The sequence below is a fragment of the Heliangelus exortis genome, chromosome 20 (assembly GCF_036169615.1).
Source record: "Heliangelus exortis chromosome 20, bHelExo1.hap1, whole genome shotgun sequence".
Taxonomy (NCBI): Eukaryota; Metazoa; Chordata; class Aves; order Apodiformes; family Trochilidae; genus Heliangelus; species Heliangelus exortis.
Window position 1 is genome coordinate 6,014,689 of NC_092441.1, and position 20,128 is coordinate 6,034,816.

The window sequence follows — 20,128 nt, forward strand, 5'->3', positions numbered from 1 at the left end:
GACCAGACGCTGAATTTCAGCCTGGCGGGGACCGCGGGGACCCAAAGCGCTGCCGGTGTCGGTACTGGTACCGGTGCCGGTTCCCCGCTCCGGGCCGGCAGGGGGCGCGCTGGTCCCGGCGCGGACGTGGACGCGGAAGTGTGTGGCGGGGCCGGGCCGGGCCGAGCCACCCCCGCCCGCTCCGGTGGCTCCGGCCCGCAGCAGCCCTTTCGGTCTCTGTTCTGGGAGGACCTTGGTCGCCATGTCGCGGGGCGGCGGGAAGGGACTGAGCTTGAAGGACAAGCTGGATGGTAACGAACTGGACCTGAGTCTTTGTGATCTGAACGAAGTGCCGGTCCGGGAGCTGGTGAGCATCCGGACCGCCCGTGGGGGAGGCGGACCGGGGCCGCGGGGTCGGTTCGGTCCCTCGGAGGGGGCTGTGCGGGGAAGGCAGAGGTGGCGGAGGTTTGTGTGTGACCTGGCCTGAAGGGCTTTCCAGCAGCGGAGAGGAGGGCTCCGTCTGGTCCTGGCCCAGCAGCTGCCGCTGCTCCCATCTGTTTTCACGCCGAGTTCCGCCTTAAGGCCCAGCAATCAGTCGCGATATGACGTGGCCTCGGAGGCAGCCGTAGGGGGATGGGTGGGGGGACGGAGGCGGGGGAAACCGCAGAGGCTGGAGGGGAAGTGCCAGGTGTGCCCGGTGGTGATGCGCGGATCTGCTTCTCTTTCAGGCCGCTCTCCCCAAAGCCACCGTGTTGGATTTGTCCTGTAACAACCTGGTTTCCCTGCCGGTAAGGTGCTGGAGAGCCTCTGTGGGGAGGGATCTGCTAGGAGATCATTTAAAAAAGATTAATTAGCGCTTCAGGAAAGGTTCAGCGGGAGGTGTAGAACCGGCACTTTCCTCATCTCTGTTGGTGGTGCTGGGTCAGTCCCAGTGGTGCTGGGGCAGGAGGGAGACAAGGCTGGCACTGTGTGGAGGTTGCAGTATCCTCCTCCCAGAGGATCCCCACGTGAACAGACCAGTTTCATCAGCAGTGGAGTCCTGGGTTTGTTTCAGTGGTGTTGCCACACATCACTGTGTCAGTCTGCCTTGCCTGTCCCACTGTTTGCCACCTCCATCTTCTGAGCCAGAGGAGGAGACTAAATATTTTTCTCCACCGCAGTTCCGTGGGTAGTTCAGGATTTGTGCAGGGTCTCTCCACATACTGAGGTTCTCCCATAAAGGTGCTGACAAGTTGGGGTTTTTTTCTGGGTTTTCTTTGGGTTTTAGTCAGACTTCTGCAGTTTGTTGCATCTGGTGAAACTGGATCTGAGTAAAAATCGGCTCCAGCAGCTGCCCGTGGACTTTGGCCGCCTGATCAATCTGCAGCACCTGGACCTCCTGAACAACCGTTTGGTCACCCTGCCAGTCAGCTTTGCACAGCTCAAGGTAAAACTGTTTGCTGAGCAGTTACGTAAAGCTTTGGGATGCAGCCCAGGGTCTTGTGATCCTTCTCAAGTTGATTTCTCTGGTAAAGCATCCATCCTGCTGACTACCCATTCCAAAATTCAGCTGGCTTGGCACCACAGCTCAGTGGACATTATCACATCTATGGAAAACATCACTGCTAAGGATCAGCTTCTCTTCCCTACCTGTTTCATTCATGTGAAAACTAAGTGCTTTGGTTTTGGAACTCTTGAATAATGCTGTGCTCTTACAGCTTTCCCTTTGTCCTTCCTTTCTGCAGAACCTGAAGTGGCTGGATCTGAAGGACAATCCCCTGGATCCTGTCCTAGCTAAAGTAGCAGGAGACTGTCTGGATGAGAAGCAGTGTAAACAGGCTGCTGCCAAGGTAAGGAACCTGCTTTCATTCTCTTTTTTCTTTCTTGGCCTTATCAGTGATGGTTATTTCTTGCTTAGCAAGCTGGGTGGCTCCTGCAGCAGTTTGAAAGTTTCTTCTGCCAGTGAGGTGCAGGTTCATGGCACTGACTTCACTGCTCCTGTGCCTGTGGAGAGCAAACACTGGGCTGAGCAGATGCTCTGCCACTAGTGGAGTTAACAGAGGACTAAATGCTGGTTAACAAGGAACTCTTCCTTGGCATAAAGCAGACAAAATAATCCATGTCTAGGCTTATAGTCCAGACTCAGAAGTCACTGCAGAAGTTCTGGCAAACTATAGGCTTACAAAAATAGAAGTGTTCTGTGATCCCCTAGATCAGCCAACAGCAGTTTGGCAGCTTGATTATTCTTATGGAAGGATCTGCAAAGACCTACTCCAAAAGGTCTGAGCTCCCTTCAGAGCCATACCTGTAGGTGTCAGGGCTGGTGGTCAGCCCCAGCCGAGTGTCCTCAGCTACACCCCAGCTGCTCTGTTTGGGACTGACTGTGCAAGGAGCCTTCTGCAGAGACCTCAGGTTGTTTTTTTGGACCTTGAAGGTACTGCAGCACATGAAAGCAATCCAGTCCGAGCAGGATCGGCAGCGGCAACGGAAGCTGCAAGCAGAGCGAGGTAAGCACAAAGAGCCCTCACATGCTGCCTGCTGAGGGCAGTTCCTGATCCCTCAGACACACCCAGACATACTGACTGCCATCTAACCAAAGCTATCAAAATCCTGAGGACTCTGGGAGTAGTAGAGAAGAAGGGCTGGAGGGAGAAATATAGAGGGGGATAACTATGTGATTTCTTGCCTGAGTAACAGTTAGATCTCTTGATGGGATGCCCTGTAGGTTGCCTAAAAATACAAAAGAAGAGCACAGGATTTATTTTAAGGGAAGCCTAATTGAGGGAGAAAATGCCAGGCATGTAATACTAAAAAAAAAAAAAAAAAGGGTAGTTACTTGATTTGTTTCCTCATTGGAACTGGGAGCTGATAAGCAGGTAATAAAGAAGGCAATGACAACCCTTTACATAAGAGGAAAAGAAACCTTCTTATTGCTTCCCAGAAATGGAGAAGAAGCGTGAAGCAGAACAGCGTGCAAAGGAGGCTCAAGAAAGGGAACTGAGGAAGAGAGAGAAGGCAGAAGAAAAGGAACGCAGGAGACGGGAGTATGATGCTCAGAAAGCTTCCAAGCAGGAGATGGAAAAGAAACCTAAAAAAGAAACGGTGCAGACCCGAAGTGAGTAGTACCCATTTTGTGTGGGATTGCCTCTTCATCATGTTTTGAAGCTGCCAGATTTGCTTTTATGCATCCCAGGAACTGGGAGCTGGTGAGAGGGGGACACCTGTAGGAGTCTAATAAGCTTTCCTGCTGTGCCTGGCTCCCTATCTGTGTGTCTCATGAGCTGAGCTACAAGATTCAGTGACTGCTTCAGCTGTTCCTAAGGAGAAGTTCCCTCTGCTCATTTCTTTTTCAGTCTACTGACCTCTGTGTGCACAACCAGATCTTGTGCAACACAGAGGTGCTGTACACCCTCTTCACTGCTGCCCCAAAACCAAACCTGAAATTTTTCATTCTGAGCAGTTAGATCCCGCACATCTATTTATGGACCAGAGTTAAGCAATGAAAATCCCCGGCAAAAGACAACTTCAGTATCTTACCTGAACAGCTCATTTCTGAATGTAGACCGTCAAAGATACTTGATTAATTCCTCATGTTCTCTGTCTTCTAACTGCCTCGTTACAGAGCCTGCCTCCAGTTCTCGTCCCCCTCAGCCAGCCCGGCACAAGCACTCCTCCTGGTCACGGTCGGTACTGCGGGTCCTGCTCTTCCTGCTGTTCTGTGTCCTCTGCACCCTGGCTGCCTGCAAGCTGACGGAGCTGCACCGCCAACCTCTGTGCATCAGCGTCAACACCCTCTACGAGGACGTGTTAGCTGCTCTGCAGAACCACAAGACCCTGCAAAACATGCTACAGCACAACTCGCAGCAGTGATTGTCCCCGACGGGCACGTGCTTCCTCAGCATCTCCCTCCACCATCTTACACAGCCAGAATTCCTATGGAATTGTGTTCTGATGAAACTGCTTTTAACCAGTCAGCGTCAGTTTGCTGGTCCACTCCACTCAGAGCAGAGTTATTGTGCAGATCCTCTTTGCTGTGCATGTTTCCCAGTTGGCCTGTAACTCCCTTTATTTGTCCACATTCACCTAAACTCGTTAACACTTCTTACCTCCAGGGGATGGTCACCTAGATGGTGAGGCACAGACTGCTGCCAGCCTCAAGGAGGGCAGAAACCAGCCCGTGTGTTATCTCGGCAGCTGTAGCTCTGTCCTGGAGGTAGAGGGTTTTTAAACATATCCATTCCTTGCTCTCATTTCTATTTGTGCTAAAAATGGTGATGTGGCTGTATGGGAATCTGTTAAGGCCCATTCCAGGACCAATGACAAGTGTGTAGGATGGCTGTGTGTCCCTGGGTCGGAGCGGTGGAGCTGATGTGCTATTGAAATGAGCTGAAAATTTTCAATACAACAGTTTTCGCAGCACTTTTGTCTGAACTGGGTGTTTGTGTTGCTAATGCAGTTTTAATTTTAATTCCGTCTTTTAGAAAGAGCTAAAAAGTTATTTCTGAGGGCATGGTTTCCTAGCTAGCTTGACCAGCTAGTGCCAACAAAGTGGCTACAGGTTAGGGAGGGCTCATGGCCAGGCTGCAGCTGGTTTTGTGTGTGTGAGGAGGGGCAGGGGGGTGACAGACCCACGGGCAGGTGCCTGCTGCTGGCTGCAGCTGTGGCACACAGCACTGGGTGGCACTGTGGCAGCGTGACACGCTGGCAGGCAGAGAAGGGCTCCCCTCGGGGCTGTTGGGAAGGCTGGGAGGTTTGGTGGCTGCTACCTAGAGGAGAAAACTTGCCTGTGCAAAGGCCTATGAATTATTTATCATTTCCTTGCAGAGAAAACCACCCAGAGGTTTGGCATATCCTTAAGGGCTTTGTTAGTGCTAAAATAAAGCTGTACAGATCATATTCTATTTGAAGAACACCCTTGCTACAGACTCCACTGGGACATCCCACATTAGCCACCAGAATTGCTCTCTCCCTTCTGATACCTGGGATTATTGCTGCTAGGAGCAATTCCATGAAGAAATAATATCTAGCTTTCCATACTGAGGTCACCACCAAAGTAGTATATGTAAATATATATAAAACATACATACCCTATACATAAAGAACTTGTGCCTGCTGGATGCAGTTTAATTCTGATCTCAGTGCTGCTATCACCAAACACCTCAGCTGTCCTTGCTGGGTACACGAGTGCTGATGGGTTTTGTGGACGGGTGAGCAGGCTCCCCAATCTAATTAAAAGAAAGCCTTTTTTTTGCCAACTGTTTGGACCTCCTAATTCCAGCACATATAATCAGATTTCAAGACCTTCTGTAGATTAGGCAGTCTGGAGACTGAATCAGGGCAGTCTAAATTTATAGCTGAAAATTAGTCTTACTCATTCCCATCTGCCACAGAGGAAAATTGAGAGTCTATTTTGTGAGGTAAAGTTCTTGCACCTCACTAAAGGAGGTGCTGGGGGAGCACCACAATGTTGTTTTTAGCATTAGAGTTTTTCACACTGGAGAGAGAACTACTTGCAGTTCAGCAAGAGAAAGTATTCCTTTCAACAGATGACATACCTGTCTATATTCCAGGTGTCATGTTCAGAACCACAGATCATTAATATTATTCAAAATTATTTATTTCCTCAGAAGATAAACAAAAGGAACTATAAGCCATGTGCAAGTGGTGCTCTTATGGATGCTGACCAAATGTCTTGAGTGAGCTACAGCAATTCCATGATTTTATCCAGCCTTCTGCTACAATAAAGGCTGAATCTTTTAAGTCCTTAAATTCAGATCCACAATTCTATTTGTTACCCATTTCCCAGAAGGAAGTTGAACACTTCAACCAGCCAAACTGCAAAATCTTCCTTCCCTGGGGCTACCCAGTGGCATCCAAGCAGAGATCAGGATCATGAGAAGTCATCTGCAGATGGATTCTCCGGGAGAGGTCTGGTCCGATGCGCCGGGAGGTGGCTGTGACACCTTCCCCACGGTGCACAGTGATGTTGGCCAGCAGGTAATCCCTCTCCTGCTCTGAGGAGCATCTGTTGTAGGCCTAAAAGCAACAAAAAGGAAAAAACAGTATCATCTATTGCTAAAAAAAAAAAAAAAAAATTAAAAAAAAATAACTAAGGTTATGCACCTGTGACTACTTTGGCCTTTAACAGTGTACACTCATTTTCCACCTGGTACCTCCCCAGATCTCACTTGGGATCTTACAGGATGATGCAGAACCAGTACAGCTCCCACAGTACTCAGGCCAAGGCAGTAGGAGCCAAGCAATCAGTTCCTCCACCACCTTACAGTTCACACAGGATGGTCGTGGCAAATTCAATACCAATTAAATGATTTCCTGTACCCCTTTTATCAGCTGGCTGTCTACACCCAGTACTGGTACTCCTGAGGCATCCTTACCTGGATCAGAAGCTGAGGAGAAGGGTAGGCAGACACAATAGCTTCAGCCATCTCGGGGCTGACACGGTTGAACTGTTGTATCTGCCTTTTCCAGACTTCCAGGAGACCCTTCCCAGAGGGCTGCACCCTCACCCCTCCGCACCACCGCTTCTCAAAGTAGAAAGAGAAGCCTGTGTTCTCCTGCTCTCGCCTGGGGAGAACAAAGATTGGAAAGCAAATGAAACAACGGGACTACAAAGAAAATCCCTTTTCTGCATCTGTTGTCACTGGCATCAAAGTAAATGATAAAAATCTGAGCCCTTTTTCTTTGCAGGCATTGCCCATTTCCTTCTTTAAGACGCGGATTTCCTGCTGAGGAAGGAAACAATCCCTGACATGAGCCAACACATGTGAAAAAAACAGCAAACAAGAACTCCCTTTCTGACTGTCAACCATAATAAAACACTTTCACATGGCATTCTTCACCACATCTCTTCTCGTGGCTGAGGCACAAGACACAGCAGCTGCTGTGACAAGAACACCAGGGTTGTGTGAGACTGCACAAGATGGCTTTGGTGGCTTTCCTGGCTATCACTCTGCAACATGCTGCTGTCATTTCCTATCAGGGGAAGCAGCTATATGGTTCACCCTCAGTAATGTCTCTCAGCTCCATATTGAAGAAGAAAAGCTGGTGCTGTACAAGACCAACCCTACCAGCACTCTCTTCCCACTCCTAAAATCAGACTGAGAAAAAGAGCTCTGCTTGATGTCAAGACTGCAGTATGAAACCAGGGTCTGTGCTCACCCCTTCCCAGGCAGGACATCAGTTTCCAAGAACAAACCCTCTGCTGAAGGAGCTGCATTAGCAGCTGCTCTGGGTCTCCTGCTCCTTTCAAAATCACTATGCTGTGTTGTACTGAAGAGCAGCCATGAACCTGCTGTTCCTTCCCAGTCACTGTCAAAGTGCAGCCTCTCCAAAGAGGATACGACCAAACCTCATCTGCTTACTCACTTGAATGGTGCTTCAGCCACAGCTTTTGAGAACATGGTGGCAAATTCTCCAAGCTCTTCCTGGCTCTCCAAAAGCCTGACTTGGACTTGTGTGGACAGGTATAGATCTACCAAGACCTGTAAACATCATTGGAAACAGAAAATGGAACAATTAATCTTCCCACCTCAAACCTCACTCTTGTCTCTAACAAAAACGGGTCACACCATCTTGCTACAGGACAAGAACATCCACTCCCTCCCTGTTTGAGGAACAATTAATTTAAGGCACTGAAGTATTTAGGGGCAGCCTGTGTCCTGCTGGTTGATATCACTCAGTTCAGTGCTATTTCAGCTGCTACAGCTCCCCAGGGGCAGGTTCTTCTCACACACAGGACACCCAGCCCAGGGCAGCCCTGATGAGCTTTCTCAGCAGCCCATGAAGGGCAAGAGATGCTGAGACAGACATTTCATTGCCCAGGATCAAGGTGAAGGAGACACATCAGCCTGTGGGAGAGCAGGCAGAGAGCTCAGCAGTGGGGAACCAAACCCAGAGAGCTCTGTACACAAACACACAGACTGACAGGGGCTGAATCCCCCATCCAAGAAACAATGATTGGGTCAAGTGTTCAGTGGCAGACAGGAGCTGATGGCTCCATGTCTGTTTTAAAGGTACTCACTTCATCCACATCCTTTCTGGTTATCTCCAGGCCAGAACCCTTAGCTTTCTTTTTTCTCTGTTTTCCCTGTTCCTCCTCTGTGTTTCCACTGGCTGCTGCTGGTTGCAATCTCTTTTTTGGCTGACCCCTGAGGGACTTAAGAAGAGCAAAGTAAGACTGGGAGTTCATGCTCTTCCCCAAGTGTTTGCTGCTGTTCACTGTGGCAACAGGCTGGATGGACCTTTGCTTCTGTGTCTGTACAACATAAAGTGGAGTGGAACTTTATGTACAACATAAAGTTCTGGGTAAGAATACTTCTTATGTTCCAGCCTTTACTAGAAGTACTTAATGTAAACACCCATGATATTTTCCAAGCCCAGAGACAACAGAGAAACATTTGGAGGGAAAAAAGTTTAACCTGATATAACTTTCTACACCAACTACTGCCAGTGCCAGGATTTTTCCAGGTATTTTCTCCACTGCTTGAGCTACATAGCTCTGGAGGGTCTCCTTCTGTCCTGTGCAGTGCTGGGCCTCCTGCAAAGATCAACAGAAAGGAATTAAGCCATGCTGAGGTACACATGCAAGCACAGCAACCTCTGATTCTGCAGCTGGAAAACTGTCCATGCAGCTCTTCAGAGATAACCAAGCAATACTTGATCCATTATAAAGTTATGTCAGAAAGAAAAAATAAATAATCCCTCTTGCAATAATTTGACAGTGTTCCCCCCTCAGAAACCTGTGAAAAAATGTAACTAGGTGTTTTTGATATATTAATGGCTTGTAAAACCAATTCCTGGTTTACTGGAACCACAGCTCCACCCCACATGAAGGGGGATGAGAAACACCCCCTCACAGCAAGGAATGTCTGAGAGCAAAAAAGTCATAAGCATTCTCACTTGTTTGTAGTTGTGAACCATGGACAAAAACTCCTCCAAGGGAAGCAGAGCCAGGACATTTGGTTCCTCAGTCCACTCATCACTTTCTTCCATCTGTTCAGATATGAAAACAAACACCCAGACCAACAGTCTGTTTATAAATCGCTCATCAGTGCTCCCACTCAGAATCCTGAGGCAAGGAGAAGATTAGAGAGCATTTACTTGGGTTGTTAAATACAATTACTAATGAGCGCAAATAACAGAGAAAGAAGAGGTCAAGAACACTGAGATTCTGTTCCCACACCTGAGATGACACAGTCTTTCTCCTCCAGGAGATGCTGCAGGGAACAGCCTGACTCTCAACCACACAGGAATAATTTGCAGCCTGCAGAGCACTTAAGATCTGTCCACCACCTTCTACCTGTAAGAGAACTGAGATGGGTGCATGGGTCAGGTCCCCACGACAGGAGCTGACAGTGGACAGAAGGCAGATGCAGGACAAGTACCTGGATCCAGTGCTACTCTCATGTATTTCTGGCACTCCCCTGGTCGCAGAGCTTTCCTCCTCCGGGCCAGGGCCCTCCTCTGCTCCTTCTCCTGCTCCTTCCTCCTCTGCTGCACATCCTGGCTGACAGCTTTCCTTTTTTTACAACTAGATTTTAGCTCCTCGGGAAGGGAGGCTGTTCCTGAACTTGCTTTTTTTACCCGGAGACCGTCAGGCTGGTGTGGGGGGTCAGGCTGAGGGGGCCTCACTCCACAAGAGTTATTTCTGCTGCCACAAGGCCCTTCCCCAGCTACCCCTGCTGCATCCCCACCGCCCAGCTGGGACGGCTCAAAAGCCACCGCCTTCCTTATCCGCTCAATCAGAGGGACGACCTCCACCTCCTCATCCTCCTCTTCATCCTTCTCCTCATCCTCCTCTTCTTCGCTCCCGCTGCTCGCCACTACAATCACCTCCCGCTCTGTAGCGCGGGGTGAGCCGGGCTGGGGGCCCAACCTTCGGGGCTCCGGCGGCGGGGAGGTTGGGGAGCGCTGCAGCAGGGAGGCCAAGGTGGGCAGAACCACCTCCTTCTCCTCCTCGTCTTCTTCCTCCCCTTGGCTCCCCTCACCCCGCGGGTCCCTCTCCGCCATTCCGCTCCCCCCCAGCCCGGGGTTCTCCCCGCCCTCCCCCGCCGGAAGGGGAAGCGGAGCCGCGGCAAAGATGGCGGCGCTGAGGAGGCTGTGTGAGTCCGGGGGTCACCTCTCATCTCCCCTCACCGCGGGGTGCAGAGGGGTCCGGCCCTGAGGGGAGAGGCTGAGCTGGGGAAGGGGTGGCCCGGGGGAGGTCACTGGCGGTAGCTCGGGGTCGAGGTCTTTGTCTTTTACCTCAGGCTTAGGCGGTGGATGTGGGGAAGGGGGGAGTGGTTCGTGTGGGAAGGGGCGTTGGGTTTGACCTCCTGAAAACAGGGGCAGCTCTGAAGCGGGGCCGAGAGCTTTGTGGCTTCTGGGCTCAGAAAGCTCCAAGGATGGGGACTGCGGCTGCTGGGCTGTCCTCAGGGTGAAAAAATCAGCATGTGTGGAGACCAAAGAGCGAGGGGTGTTGCTCTCTGTGCTCTAGTCAGGAGGCCTTAAAAAAATCCCTATTTCAATCTAGAAACGTGACAGGCAGAAATATCCTCCTGTGGGCGGGACATCAGAATTAAGATGTTTTTCTGCTGATTTCCAGCATGACCTCAGTCAAATTACAAACTGTCTCTGTCCTCCCTAGATAACCACTTTTCATCTGAGGCTTTGAGGTTCATTTTTTTGTTAGGGAGCTTGCTTTCCTGTAGCACAAAATGTAACCCTGGAATCAACTTGTTGCAGTTTTTTAAATAAATGTTAATTAGACTATAGCTCCCTAGAATTTGTGTATGTGAAACTGTAACTCTCATTCATCTTTGCCAGCATCCCTTCAGTTTGTCAGGTCTCAGGGCTTTTCTTTTACATAATGGGTAAGCTCCTGAAATTAATGGTTCTTAGTAGAGCCAAATTTCCCTTTTCTGAACAATATTTCCAGCTCACTGTCTATGAAACTTAACAAAGATTAAATTAATCCAGGGTTTTTTACTGGGGTAAGAAAAGCAGAATGTTGTGATAACCACTGTTCCCTACTAACCTGCTGCTTAAGGGGTTGAATAGAGGGATTTGGAAAAGCTGGAGTTACCTGCTAACTGCATGGAAGGAGGTATTGAAAAAATTTTAAAACAGAACCAATTATGTCTCATTCATTTTAACAGGGAAGTTCACTGGAGGGTCAGTTTTCTTAATAAGAAAACCAGTGTGTTTTTTGTCAGTGTCTTGTTTGTTTAGGGAAGTTTGTGTTGTGGATATTTTGTGTTCCAGAGACAATCAGTGACTGTAACAACTGATTTATTTATTTTTTTCCTTGACTTGACCTGATTGTAACTCAACAGGTTGCACAAAAGTCCTCCAGTTAGTATGCTCAGGATAGGAATTCTGTGTGCACTTCTAATAGATATTGCCCTGAGCAGGAGTCTTCTCATTTGTAAGATTTCAAAACACTTGCTAAGGGGATACTGAAACAAAGACCACAACTTGTCTTTTCTCAAAGTAAATCCAAAGCAACCCACAGCTCCCATACCTCATTTTACAAGGCCTTGCTGAAAGAGGAATTTGGGATTCTTCTTTAACATCATTACCTAGACTTTAGTCCTCCTTGGGCAGCAGCAGGGCTTGAGATGTGTCCTGTCTTCAGGGGACTTAGGCCATGGTGGTCTAATTAGCACTTATCTTGGAAGTACCTTTTTTTTCTTTTTTCTTTTTTTTTTTTTTTTTAAAGCTTTCTTTTCCCATTGATTTAAAAGCCTCCATGAAATTTCACCCATTAAAGCTGTGAAAAGAACATGCAACAAGTTATTTTTTCAGCTGACATTGTTGTTCTTGCTCCCAATTAAGTCCTAGCTCCTCCCCAGACGAGCCTGGCTGCCATCAGATGCGCATCCAAAAAAAGCGGGGGCAGCTCCAAAAATTTAGGTGGCCGCAGCCCTGGGAAACGCTACGGATACAAAAAAGTAGAAGGTGGGTCTGAGTCTCTGATTTCCCTGGATTCTTCACGGTGCGGGTGTCAGGTGGAGAGCATTTCAGCAGGAAGTGGCCGGGGGACAGGAAAAGGGAATTCCAGCAAAAGCTCGGGATCAAGGGTGGCCGGAGGAGGGCAGGACGAGTCAGAAAATGTACTTTGTTTCTAACTCTGCCTCTACTGAGTGCTGGGGAGGAGGGGACGCTGTGGGACAGCTCCTGCCTGAAGTGCACTCTACCCCCACGCTGAGCTGAGAGCTGAGCATTCGAGATGTTTACAAAGGGGAGCATTATGCAGCTTAGCAGAAGCCAAAGTACAGGTTCTTGCAGCTGACTGCTTCTTAATTATTAGCTTTGCCAGTGAAAACACACTGATGCAAAAGGTAATAAAACAAATGCCTTCAGCAACCAGAAAATGCCTGGTACCCTACAAGTAATCTTTTCAAAGACCAGAATTCCTTTTTGCCATTGTATATCAATTGCCCTTTATTTCCTGTTAACAGCATTTTTATTTAGATGCCTTTAGCATTTGAAGTAACTTTTCCTTAGAAAATCCCCACAGAAAGCTGGGTTTGGTAGGTTCTGGAACCATTTGTGTTTTCCCATGGCTTTTGGGAGCTCTGTTTCTCTGTTGCAGGGGCTTTTGTGCACGCAGGAAACATTCTGGCTACACAGAGGTTGATACGCTGGCACCCAGGGGCTCATGTAAGTGGCTTTCCCATCCCTGCCTTGATTCTCCTAGAACAGCAGCCTGCAAGAGTCCAGTACTCAGTGTCTCTGCTCTTTCAGGCTAGTTCTTAATGCTCTTCCCTATTTAATCCTGAGATTTGGTTTCATGAGTTGGTATTTCTAGCCACAGAGCCTGCTCAGAGTCACAGTCCCTGTGACTCAGGAAAGGACTGAAAGTTACGGATGTCCCAAAAGCTTCTGTATCCAAACTGGGTGCTTGTGCTTCAGGGTGGGCTTTCTATCTCCTCCCTTGTGCTGGGCACCACTGCACCAATTGCTGGAAGCAAGGAGTGTGCTCTTCTTTTATTTTAAAAAAGCAAAGATGCTGCTGAAGCCAGGATATCAAACGATGCAGATGGATGATCAGATCTGCTTTGGTGGTGGGACTCCAGCCTTTCCTTGCTAACACTCCTCATCCTGTTCCAGGTGGGGATGGGCCGTAACAAGACTCTCTATGCCCTGGAGGATGGGATTGTGAGATACACCAAAGAGGTTTACATCCCTCCACCCCGCAGCACTGAGAGCAGGGAAGTGATCTGTCGTCTACCCAAAGGAGCAATTCTTTATAAAACTTTCATCAACGTTGTCCCTACCACAGAAGTAGGAAGCTTTAAACTGGTCACCATGCTCTGAGCCTTCTGCATCACCTGGGGACAGCTGGGAAGGAGCAGCTGGGACAGGCCACTCCAGCTGGACTGGCACCACAGGACAGGAACATTTGAGCTCTGAAGATCCCAGTGTAAGACTCTTGTCTTGCTCCTGAAGCACACATGGGCAATGTTCAGGCACTGGGATCAGCTGCTGGTGTCTGTATGTGTGTAATAAATGCTGTGGGGTGCTGAAGGCCCTGGGCTGCTTGCTGTGTATGTTACTTATTTGGTATCTGGAGCTGCCTTCCTCTGGAGAACCCATTCCCTTGTGCCACTGGATAAGTTCCCCCTACCATCACTCATATGTCAGTACTTATCCCACTAATAATTCCCTCTGGTTTTAGACATTGCTGTTGTGTCTTAATTCAAGATACTGTAGAAGAGGATGGATCTTTTTCCACTTGCACATAACTGTTCATCCCAGGAAGTCAGATGTTTCCTTCTAACTCTCCTCAATGATTAACTCAAATATCAGAAAGTGTTCCATTTACTAGCCACGTGAGGCAAATTCACACTTGCAAAACTAACCTGTGACTAATTTTAGAGTTCCTGGTAAAAGATGCACCAGTCTGGGGTGACATTTGAAGCTCAGCAGCTGGGGATGTATCATAAAGCCACAGTCCAGAAGGCTTATCTTTTTGTCTTCCCAGAGTCATTCCATGACATTTTCAAGCTTATTTTGCTCGACAGAAAGGAGCCCAAATGCCCTGTGGCAAAACTGATCTCATTTTATCTATGGGCTTGTAAACAATTTAAAATACCAGCTCTGCAGCAGAAAACAGGTTATCAAACCTGGGTGTCAGGGCACTGGTGTCGACGTTATTAGGTGGTCTGCAGAAGATGAGTAGGTAAACTGAGTCAGCCACGTGTCCACCTTCACTTTACACCCTTCCTGGAGACCACCAGCTGTTGTCTCCATGCTTTTCCTGTCTTCCCCAGCCTGCATATCCCACGGGTCATCTCGCTGGTGGGTATTCCATGCAGCAGGTGACACAACCCCTGAAGCCTCTCCCAGTCGTGACCTGCAGCCCACACCCCGTTGCTGTCAGTCACAGAGAGCACACAGCAACACTGATGCAGATTCCTTCTGCCCCTCAGAGGTGAGGATTCCCACCTGGCATCTGTTAAAAGTAAAACCTAAAAAAAAAAAATAAATCAGAGTCTAAGGTCTGATCCTTGGCACGCCAGGCAGCAGTGCCACACAGAGGTACGAGAACACCAGCTGCCTGGGGGAGCTGTGGCTGAGCAGACCTTCCCTTTGGTGTTGCCTGCTGTGCAGCACTGAGCACCTGGTCACCAGTGTTGGTCACCAGAGAAGAGCCAGCAGGCACCCCTGGTTGCTCCACTCAGCACCACACCTGGCGGTGGCCCTGTGATTGTCCCCACACTGCTGGAGGGACATCAGAGGCTGGGCCTGACCTGCCTGTGCCTCAGCTGGTGGGGAATCTGGGTGGAGGTCTGAGGTTCAGCCACTCCCTGGGGAGGAGAACGACATCCCAGGCACTTGTGTCACTGAGCAGGGGAAGCAGCAGCACCAGGGCCTCACACGGCCGTGTTCCGTTGGGTCTGGTAGCCGAGGGGGGCCTGGAATGGGTCTGTCCCCCCACGTCTGTCTAAGGTCTCTGAGCTGATTCCTGTTCCTGAGAAAGCTGGAGGATGCCTCAGAGCATGCTCATAGGGAGGCGGCATCTATGGAGGAGAGAAGAAGAACATTACAGCTGATCAGAAATAACCAGATTATCCCACCTCTTCTTACAGAGTGGATGACAAGGCTCACAGCCACCACAGCCTGAAATTCCTGCAGTCCCCAGAGCCCTGAGCTGCTGGCGAGGTGAGCACCTGGAGTGTCAGTGCTTAGCACTGGTTTGTAACAGCAGGGCAGGAAGCAGTGGAGGGGCACATTCCCCCCACTGCCACCTCACACTCTGTGCCAGGCTCCTGCTCTTCCACGTCTCCCTTCAAGGACTTGTCACTACAAGTCACAAGGCTAATAGAGTTGACTTTTGTTAAAACAGGACTGTTCAGTTTCCTTTGATCAGAGATCACTGTGATTTATAGAAGAACCTTCAGACTTTCTACTGAAGTTTTGGCAGCACATCTCACTGCAGAGCAGCAGAGAGGAATCTCCAGGCTGTCATTACATTTATCCTGGCAGAGCTGGGCTAGCTCTGAGCCCAAAACAAGTGACAGGAGTGACACAGGGAGGTTGTGGAAGAACTCCTGTTGCAGTTTCTCAACTACTCATCCCTGGGGCCTTACTGTCCTGAGCCCTTGGTGCTCTGGTTTCAGGGCAGGCATCATTAGTGACAGCTTCAAGTGCTGACTACAGCAAACTTTATGGCACAGCTTTAAGAGCCCTAAATGCAGGTGAATGAGTGAACCTTTAGTGCTCTGCTCAGGGTTTCAAAGGTTTCTGTTCTGCTTTAGTCAATGAGGCCTCTGTTCCATAAGAATCTCTTGGGGCACTGCTGCAGAACCTGCTTGGCAGATGCTTTGCTCTGTTCTATTGTGGGAGTGCAAATTTTAAATGTCATAAGAGGTAAAGCCTCCTGGCCATAAATAAGCCATAAAGTCTTTTAAGGTAACAGGGACCTCCCAGAGGTGTCCTGCTGGGAGAAGGGAGCAAAAAACATAGAAGCCTAACAGATCTAAAAATAGCATTCCCCCAGCCTAGATTCATGCTGAGCAGATGATCTGAAGGGTCTGCCTGCCCTGTCAGCAGCAGCTCTGCCCTGCCTCCCAGCACAGGCAGAGATGGATCATTAACCAGCACAGATGTACACCAAAGGAGCCTCCTGGTACGCTCTGTGCCACCCCTCACCGAGATAAAGGCTATCAGCGAACAGAGTCCTTCACTACTGCTAATTACTGAAGCAAAACCCAGATACAGACCGGAGGGGGGAACTGCCCCCAGGCCCCTGCCAGCACCCTCGTGCAGGGGAGGTTTTGCTCACCTCCTGGGAAGGCTCTGCCCACAGCCCAAACCTCTCAGCAATCATCTGATGGATTTCCCGCTGGCGATCTTTCTTCCGCACGCTCTCGTAGCTTGGCAAGCGGGGCTGCTCCCAGGAGGGGAGCTGGTAGTTGCTGGGGGGACCAACACAGAACAGCTCATCTCCCTAGAAAAATCCAGCCCAGAAAAAAAACCATGTCAGCATGCAGGTGGCTCTCTTCACTGGAAATTTATGGCCGGGTGACACCTCAAGTTACTGCGGGGTTGAAAGTTGTGGGCGCCCTTCATTGAACCCTGAGAGAAGAAATCCTCCCTGCCAGGAGGGAATTACACCATGACCTGCTTTGCAAATCCAGAGTTGTCTACCTGGCATTTCAAGCCCAAACACCTCAGGGCACTGTGGTGTTCTTTCCTGCATCTTCCTCTGCACCAGAGGAGGTTTAGGCTGGATGTTGGGAAACATTTTTTCACTGAGAGGGTTGTCAGGCGTGGAGTCACCATCCCTGGAGGCATTTAAAAGGTGTTTGGACCTGGTCCTTAAGGACATGGTTTAGTAGTTAGATTATGGTGTTGGTCAAAGGTTGAACTGGATGATCTTGGAGGTCTTTTCCAACCTAAAACATTCTGTAATCCCTGCCTCCCACCCCCCAAGGTCGTTACAACATCTCCCAGAGAGCTCCTGCTGTCCAGCACCTTCCCTCTATGCCCCAGGATCTCACTGGGTCCCCGTAACCACATTCCCTTCCCCAAATCACCAGGATCTTTGCCAGCATTCCCCCCCAGCTCCAGTCACCTGCACAGCAGGGTTCTCAGCAGCACTCTCCAGCCGTGATGCTCCTCGCTGGGGCCCCACCAGGCGCTGGCTGCTGCTGAAGTAGGGTGGGGGGCAGTCCTGTAGTGGGGAGTCAGGGAGGAGAGGTGAGCAAAGCTGGAATCCCTCACATCTCACCTGGCAGTGAGCAGAGCTCAGCCAGCTCACACAGAACAGCCCGAGGAGCAGGACTGGGCAGGGAATGAGCTGCTACCTCTGCACGTTTGGTTCATGGGGCTCTCATAGACTCTGCCCTCCTGCCAGCAGCTTGGGCACATCCTCACTGGGCAGCACAGGACCTGCCTGAGCCCAGGGCAGGGTTCCATTCAGACAACAAAAAAACAACCCAACTTTTCCACTAGTGTAGATAAGAGCTCCATCACATGCTCAGGTTTACAGAATTTGTAAACACTTATCTACCAAGACAGTCACTCCAGGCTAACATAGCAAGCAAATCTGCAGAGCAATAGCAGCTCTGTTCCTGAGCTCCAGTTAAACTCGATTCCCCAACAAGGTGTTGAGCAACAGCAGAGATCCCTCTTGCAGAGAGCAGGCAGAGCCAGGAATAGAGCTGCAGGCTGTTCCTCCCTCTCTAAAAAACCCCATCTCTGCCAGCAGAAAGGAGTCCAGAGACTCCCAGAGCAACCAGGGATTCACAGGGGGAACCACAGATGACAGACTTACTTTTCCAATTTGTCTCAGCTCTATGGAGTGATTCCTGAAGCTGCAGGGAGCTGGGCTGGCTGGGGGTGCAGCTATTTGTTTTAATAACTGATTAGCACAACCAGCACAGCTACACCTGCTCAAAAGCTGCCTCACACCACGACAACCACTTCATTTTTTCTGATGGAAATACATCCCAGAGACGTTCCCTTTCCCTATATAGCTCTTGGCATCCATATCCATCTGTCCACACAACCCTTTGCTAAAGAGAAGATGCCATCTTCTTGAACCACCCACCCAAGAGCCAGGCCCGAGCACAGCAGAGGCCCTGCAGCTGACAGCACACCCTGCACAGCCCTGGGGAGCAGCTCTGCAGGGCAAGGAGTGCAGTGTCTGAGCCCTCTCTCCACCCAGGGACAGGGAGGAAGAGGGGGAGAGTAGCAGAAGCAGCAAAGCAGTCAGGGGACACCAGCAGCACAGCCCATTCCTGATGTGATTTCTGCTGGGGGCTTCCCAGCCCGTGCTGGACTATTACATTTGCTTTTCATGGCACAAACCTCTCCATCCCCCCCTCACCAAAGCTGGATGTCACCTCTGGTCACAGGGACTCTGCAGCAGTACCCACAGCCCTCCCTGCAGCTTTTGGAAGCTGAGCTTTCCCCAGGCAGCCACCACCACAAAGGAAGCACTGAGGGAACACGCCGCTCTTTTTCCATCACCAGCTTCCCTACTTGAAAGGCAGCCCCAGGAAATTACAGATGGAAGTGAAAGGGCTTTGTGTGTCTCCAGTTGCCGGGATGCAAGCGGCATTGTCTGCCTTTGCCCTGAGCTTCCACCCCCCCTTCCCGCTGGGCCCCTTCCCTGTAAAGCACAGCCCGACCCCACACATGACTGTGCCGGGGGAGGAGAACATCCCTCCCGAGCTGCGTGGGGAGTTGGGGAACCTGCTTCTGCCAGGCCTTGCAGATATCACCCCCACCAGCACAGCCGGGCAGGGGGGTTGGGGACTCTGCTGGGAGGTCCCGAGTCCACCAGCGAGCCCGGCCAAGCTGCGGGAGGGGAGTCCGGTGATGGTCTCAGAGAGCACAGCACAAAGGAAGAAGAACGCTGGGCAGGAGGATCGTGGGGACACTCACATACTGGCTGGGGGTCCGGAAGAAGCGGCAGGAGCAGAGGAACTGGCAGCACATGGGATCCCGGTGGTACAGGAGCAGCAGCAGGATGAGGATGGCCACGATGAAGACTGAGGTGGACACAGCTGCCAGGAGAAGGGAGAAGAGGCGAATAAGCCGGTGGCCCGTGGGCCTCCCCACCATCTCCCCCATTCGCCCTCCGGGTGTCTCAGCAAACAGCAGCCTGGAAAAACCCCAGAGGAGCCGGGACGGCCCGCGGCCCCTCCTGAGGACGCCGAAAGCCCCTCTGAGCCCAACATCCTTCTCCTTCTACGAGCGCAGGGACTAGCCCAAGAGCCAGAGGGCTCATTCCCATCCCGGAGCAGCCCCGCGGGGACCGGGGCTCCGGGCTTACCCTCACCCCCTCGGCAGGATGCCAGTTCACTGGCGTTCCAGCCACCCCACGGCTCCCACCCAGCCCACCCTCTGCTTTACTCCACGGAGCCCACCAGGCACCACCAACCCCTCCCGCCGCTCCGCTCGGGAGTCCCCGGCTCTGTAGAGAAGGACCGGGGGCTGCAGAGACCCCTCCTCGGGGGAGGCAACGGTGGAGGCTGATCCCGCACGTCAGCCGCCCCCTCACGGCCTCGCTCCCGGCCCGGCCGCCCCCTCCCGCCACTCACTCGCGGCGATAACGATGGCCAGGACGTTGCTGTCCATGGCCGCGGCCGCCGTGTACGCCGAAGCCTCCCCGGGCTGCGCCATCCCGCAGCCACCGGCAACGCCGCCCGCGCCTCACCGGCGGGGGGCGGAGCCTCACGGGAATAACCCCGCCCCCTCAGCTCCCATTGGCCACCGGAGAGACAGGATCCATTCACTGGGAACGGGGAGGAGCGGGGTCTCTCCCTCCCAGGCCACGCCCCCCTCGCTCTCATTGGCTGTCGGCTCGATTGGCTCCATTCAAGATGGGAGGCGGGGCCCGCGGTTGCCATGGCGACGCGGCGGGGCGGGAAAGCTGCGGCCTCGAGCAGCAGGAGGTTCGCGTTCGTTCGCTAATTGTTATCTTAATTGCACCGCAGACACTCGGCTACCAGGGCCGGACGGTACGCGGCAAAGCAGCAGGATGGAGCCTGGTTGCCCCTCGGCGAGTGCAGACCCCGGGGGCAATCGGGCTCCGGCCACGGGTTAAAAAAACCCAACAGCTCGTTTGAGTCGCACATCACCCAGGTGAGCAAGCCCAACCTCATCCCTGGAGGCATTCACACCCTCCCCTTACAGGGCGTGTTCCCCCTCC

At 51.2% G+C, this 20,128-nt stretch overlaps 4 protein-coding genes across 6 annotated transcripts; 2 read left to right on the forward strand and 2 right to left on the reverse strand.

The window, feature by feature from the left end:
* The first annotated feature begins 89 nt into the window (after positions 1–89).
* Positions 90–4,377, forward strand: LRRC59 (leucine rich repeat containing 59). 2 transcript variants are annotated; one of them, XM_071764264.1, is made up of 7 exons: positions 90–346; positions 708–767; positions 1,247–1,405; positions 1,704–1,808; positions 2,393–2,465; positions 2,900–3,073; positions 3,581–4,377. In XM_071764264.1, exons 1-7 carry the CDS (start codon positions 242–244, stop codon positions 3,826–3,828), a joined length of 924 nt encoding a protein of 307 aa, XP_071620365.1. In that variant the 5' UTR covers positions 90–241; the 3' UTR covers positions 3,829–4,377. The 2 variants fall into 2 exon arrangements, with proteins under 2 accessions (XP_071620365.1, XP_071620366.1); XM_071764265.1 differs by lacking the exon at positions 708–767.
* A 1,180-nt stretch (positions 4,378–5,557) lies between these two features.
* EME1 (essential meiotic structure-specific endonuclease 1) lies at positions 5,558–9,987 on the reverse strand. The gene is made up of 8 exons (XM_071764247.1): positions 9,363–9,987; positions 9,161–9,288; positions 8,878–8,970; positions 8,397–8,515; positions 8,000–8,126; positions 7,345–7,460; positions 6,354–6,543; positions 5,558–5,994 (listed from the first exon to the last, which is right to left on the reverse strand). The coding sequence occupies exons 1-8, from the start codon at positions 9,985–9,987 to the stop codon at positions 5,818–5,820; spliced, it is 1,575 nt and encodes a 524-aa protein (XP_071620348.1). The 3' UTR covers positions 5,558–5,817.
* Positions 9,982–13,488, forward strand: MRPL27 (mitochondrial ribosomal protein L27). Its single transcript, XM_071764269.1, has 4 exons — positions 9,982–10,079; positions 11,794–11,916; positions 12,554–12,621; positions 13,072–13,488. The coding sequence occupies exons 1-4, from the start codon at positions 10,058–10,060 to the stop codon at positions 13,276–13,278; spliced, it is 420 nt and encodes a 139-aa protein (XP_071620370.1). The 5' UTR covers positions 9,982–10,057; the 3' UTR covers positions 13,279–13,488.
* On the reverse strand, positions 12,376–19,662 carry LOC139805662 (uncharacterized). 2 transcript variants are annotated; one of them, XR_011729948.1, is made up of 6 exons: positions 19,518–19,662; positions 18,859–18,980; positions 17,042–17,140; positions 16,250–16,414; positions 14,715–14,984; positions 12,376–14,432 (listed from the first exon to the last, which is right to left on the reverse strand). XR_011729948.1 is itself a non-coding variant. In XM_071764266.1 (5 exons), the coding sequence occupies exons 1-5, from the start codon at positions 19,597–19,599 to the stop codon at positions 14,838–14,840; spliced, it is 615 nt and encodes a 204-aa protein (XP_071620367.1). In that variant the 5' UTR covers positions 19,600–19,662; the 3' UTR covers positions 12,376–14,837. The 2 variants fall into 2 exon arrangements, 1 of the variants encoding a protein (XP_071620367.1); XM_071764266.1 differs by having other exon boundaries at positions 12,376–14,984.
* Positions 19,663–20,128: the final 466 nt, after the last annotated feature.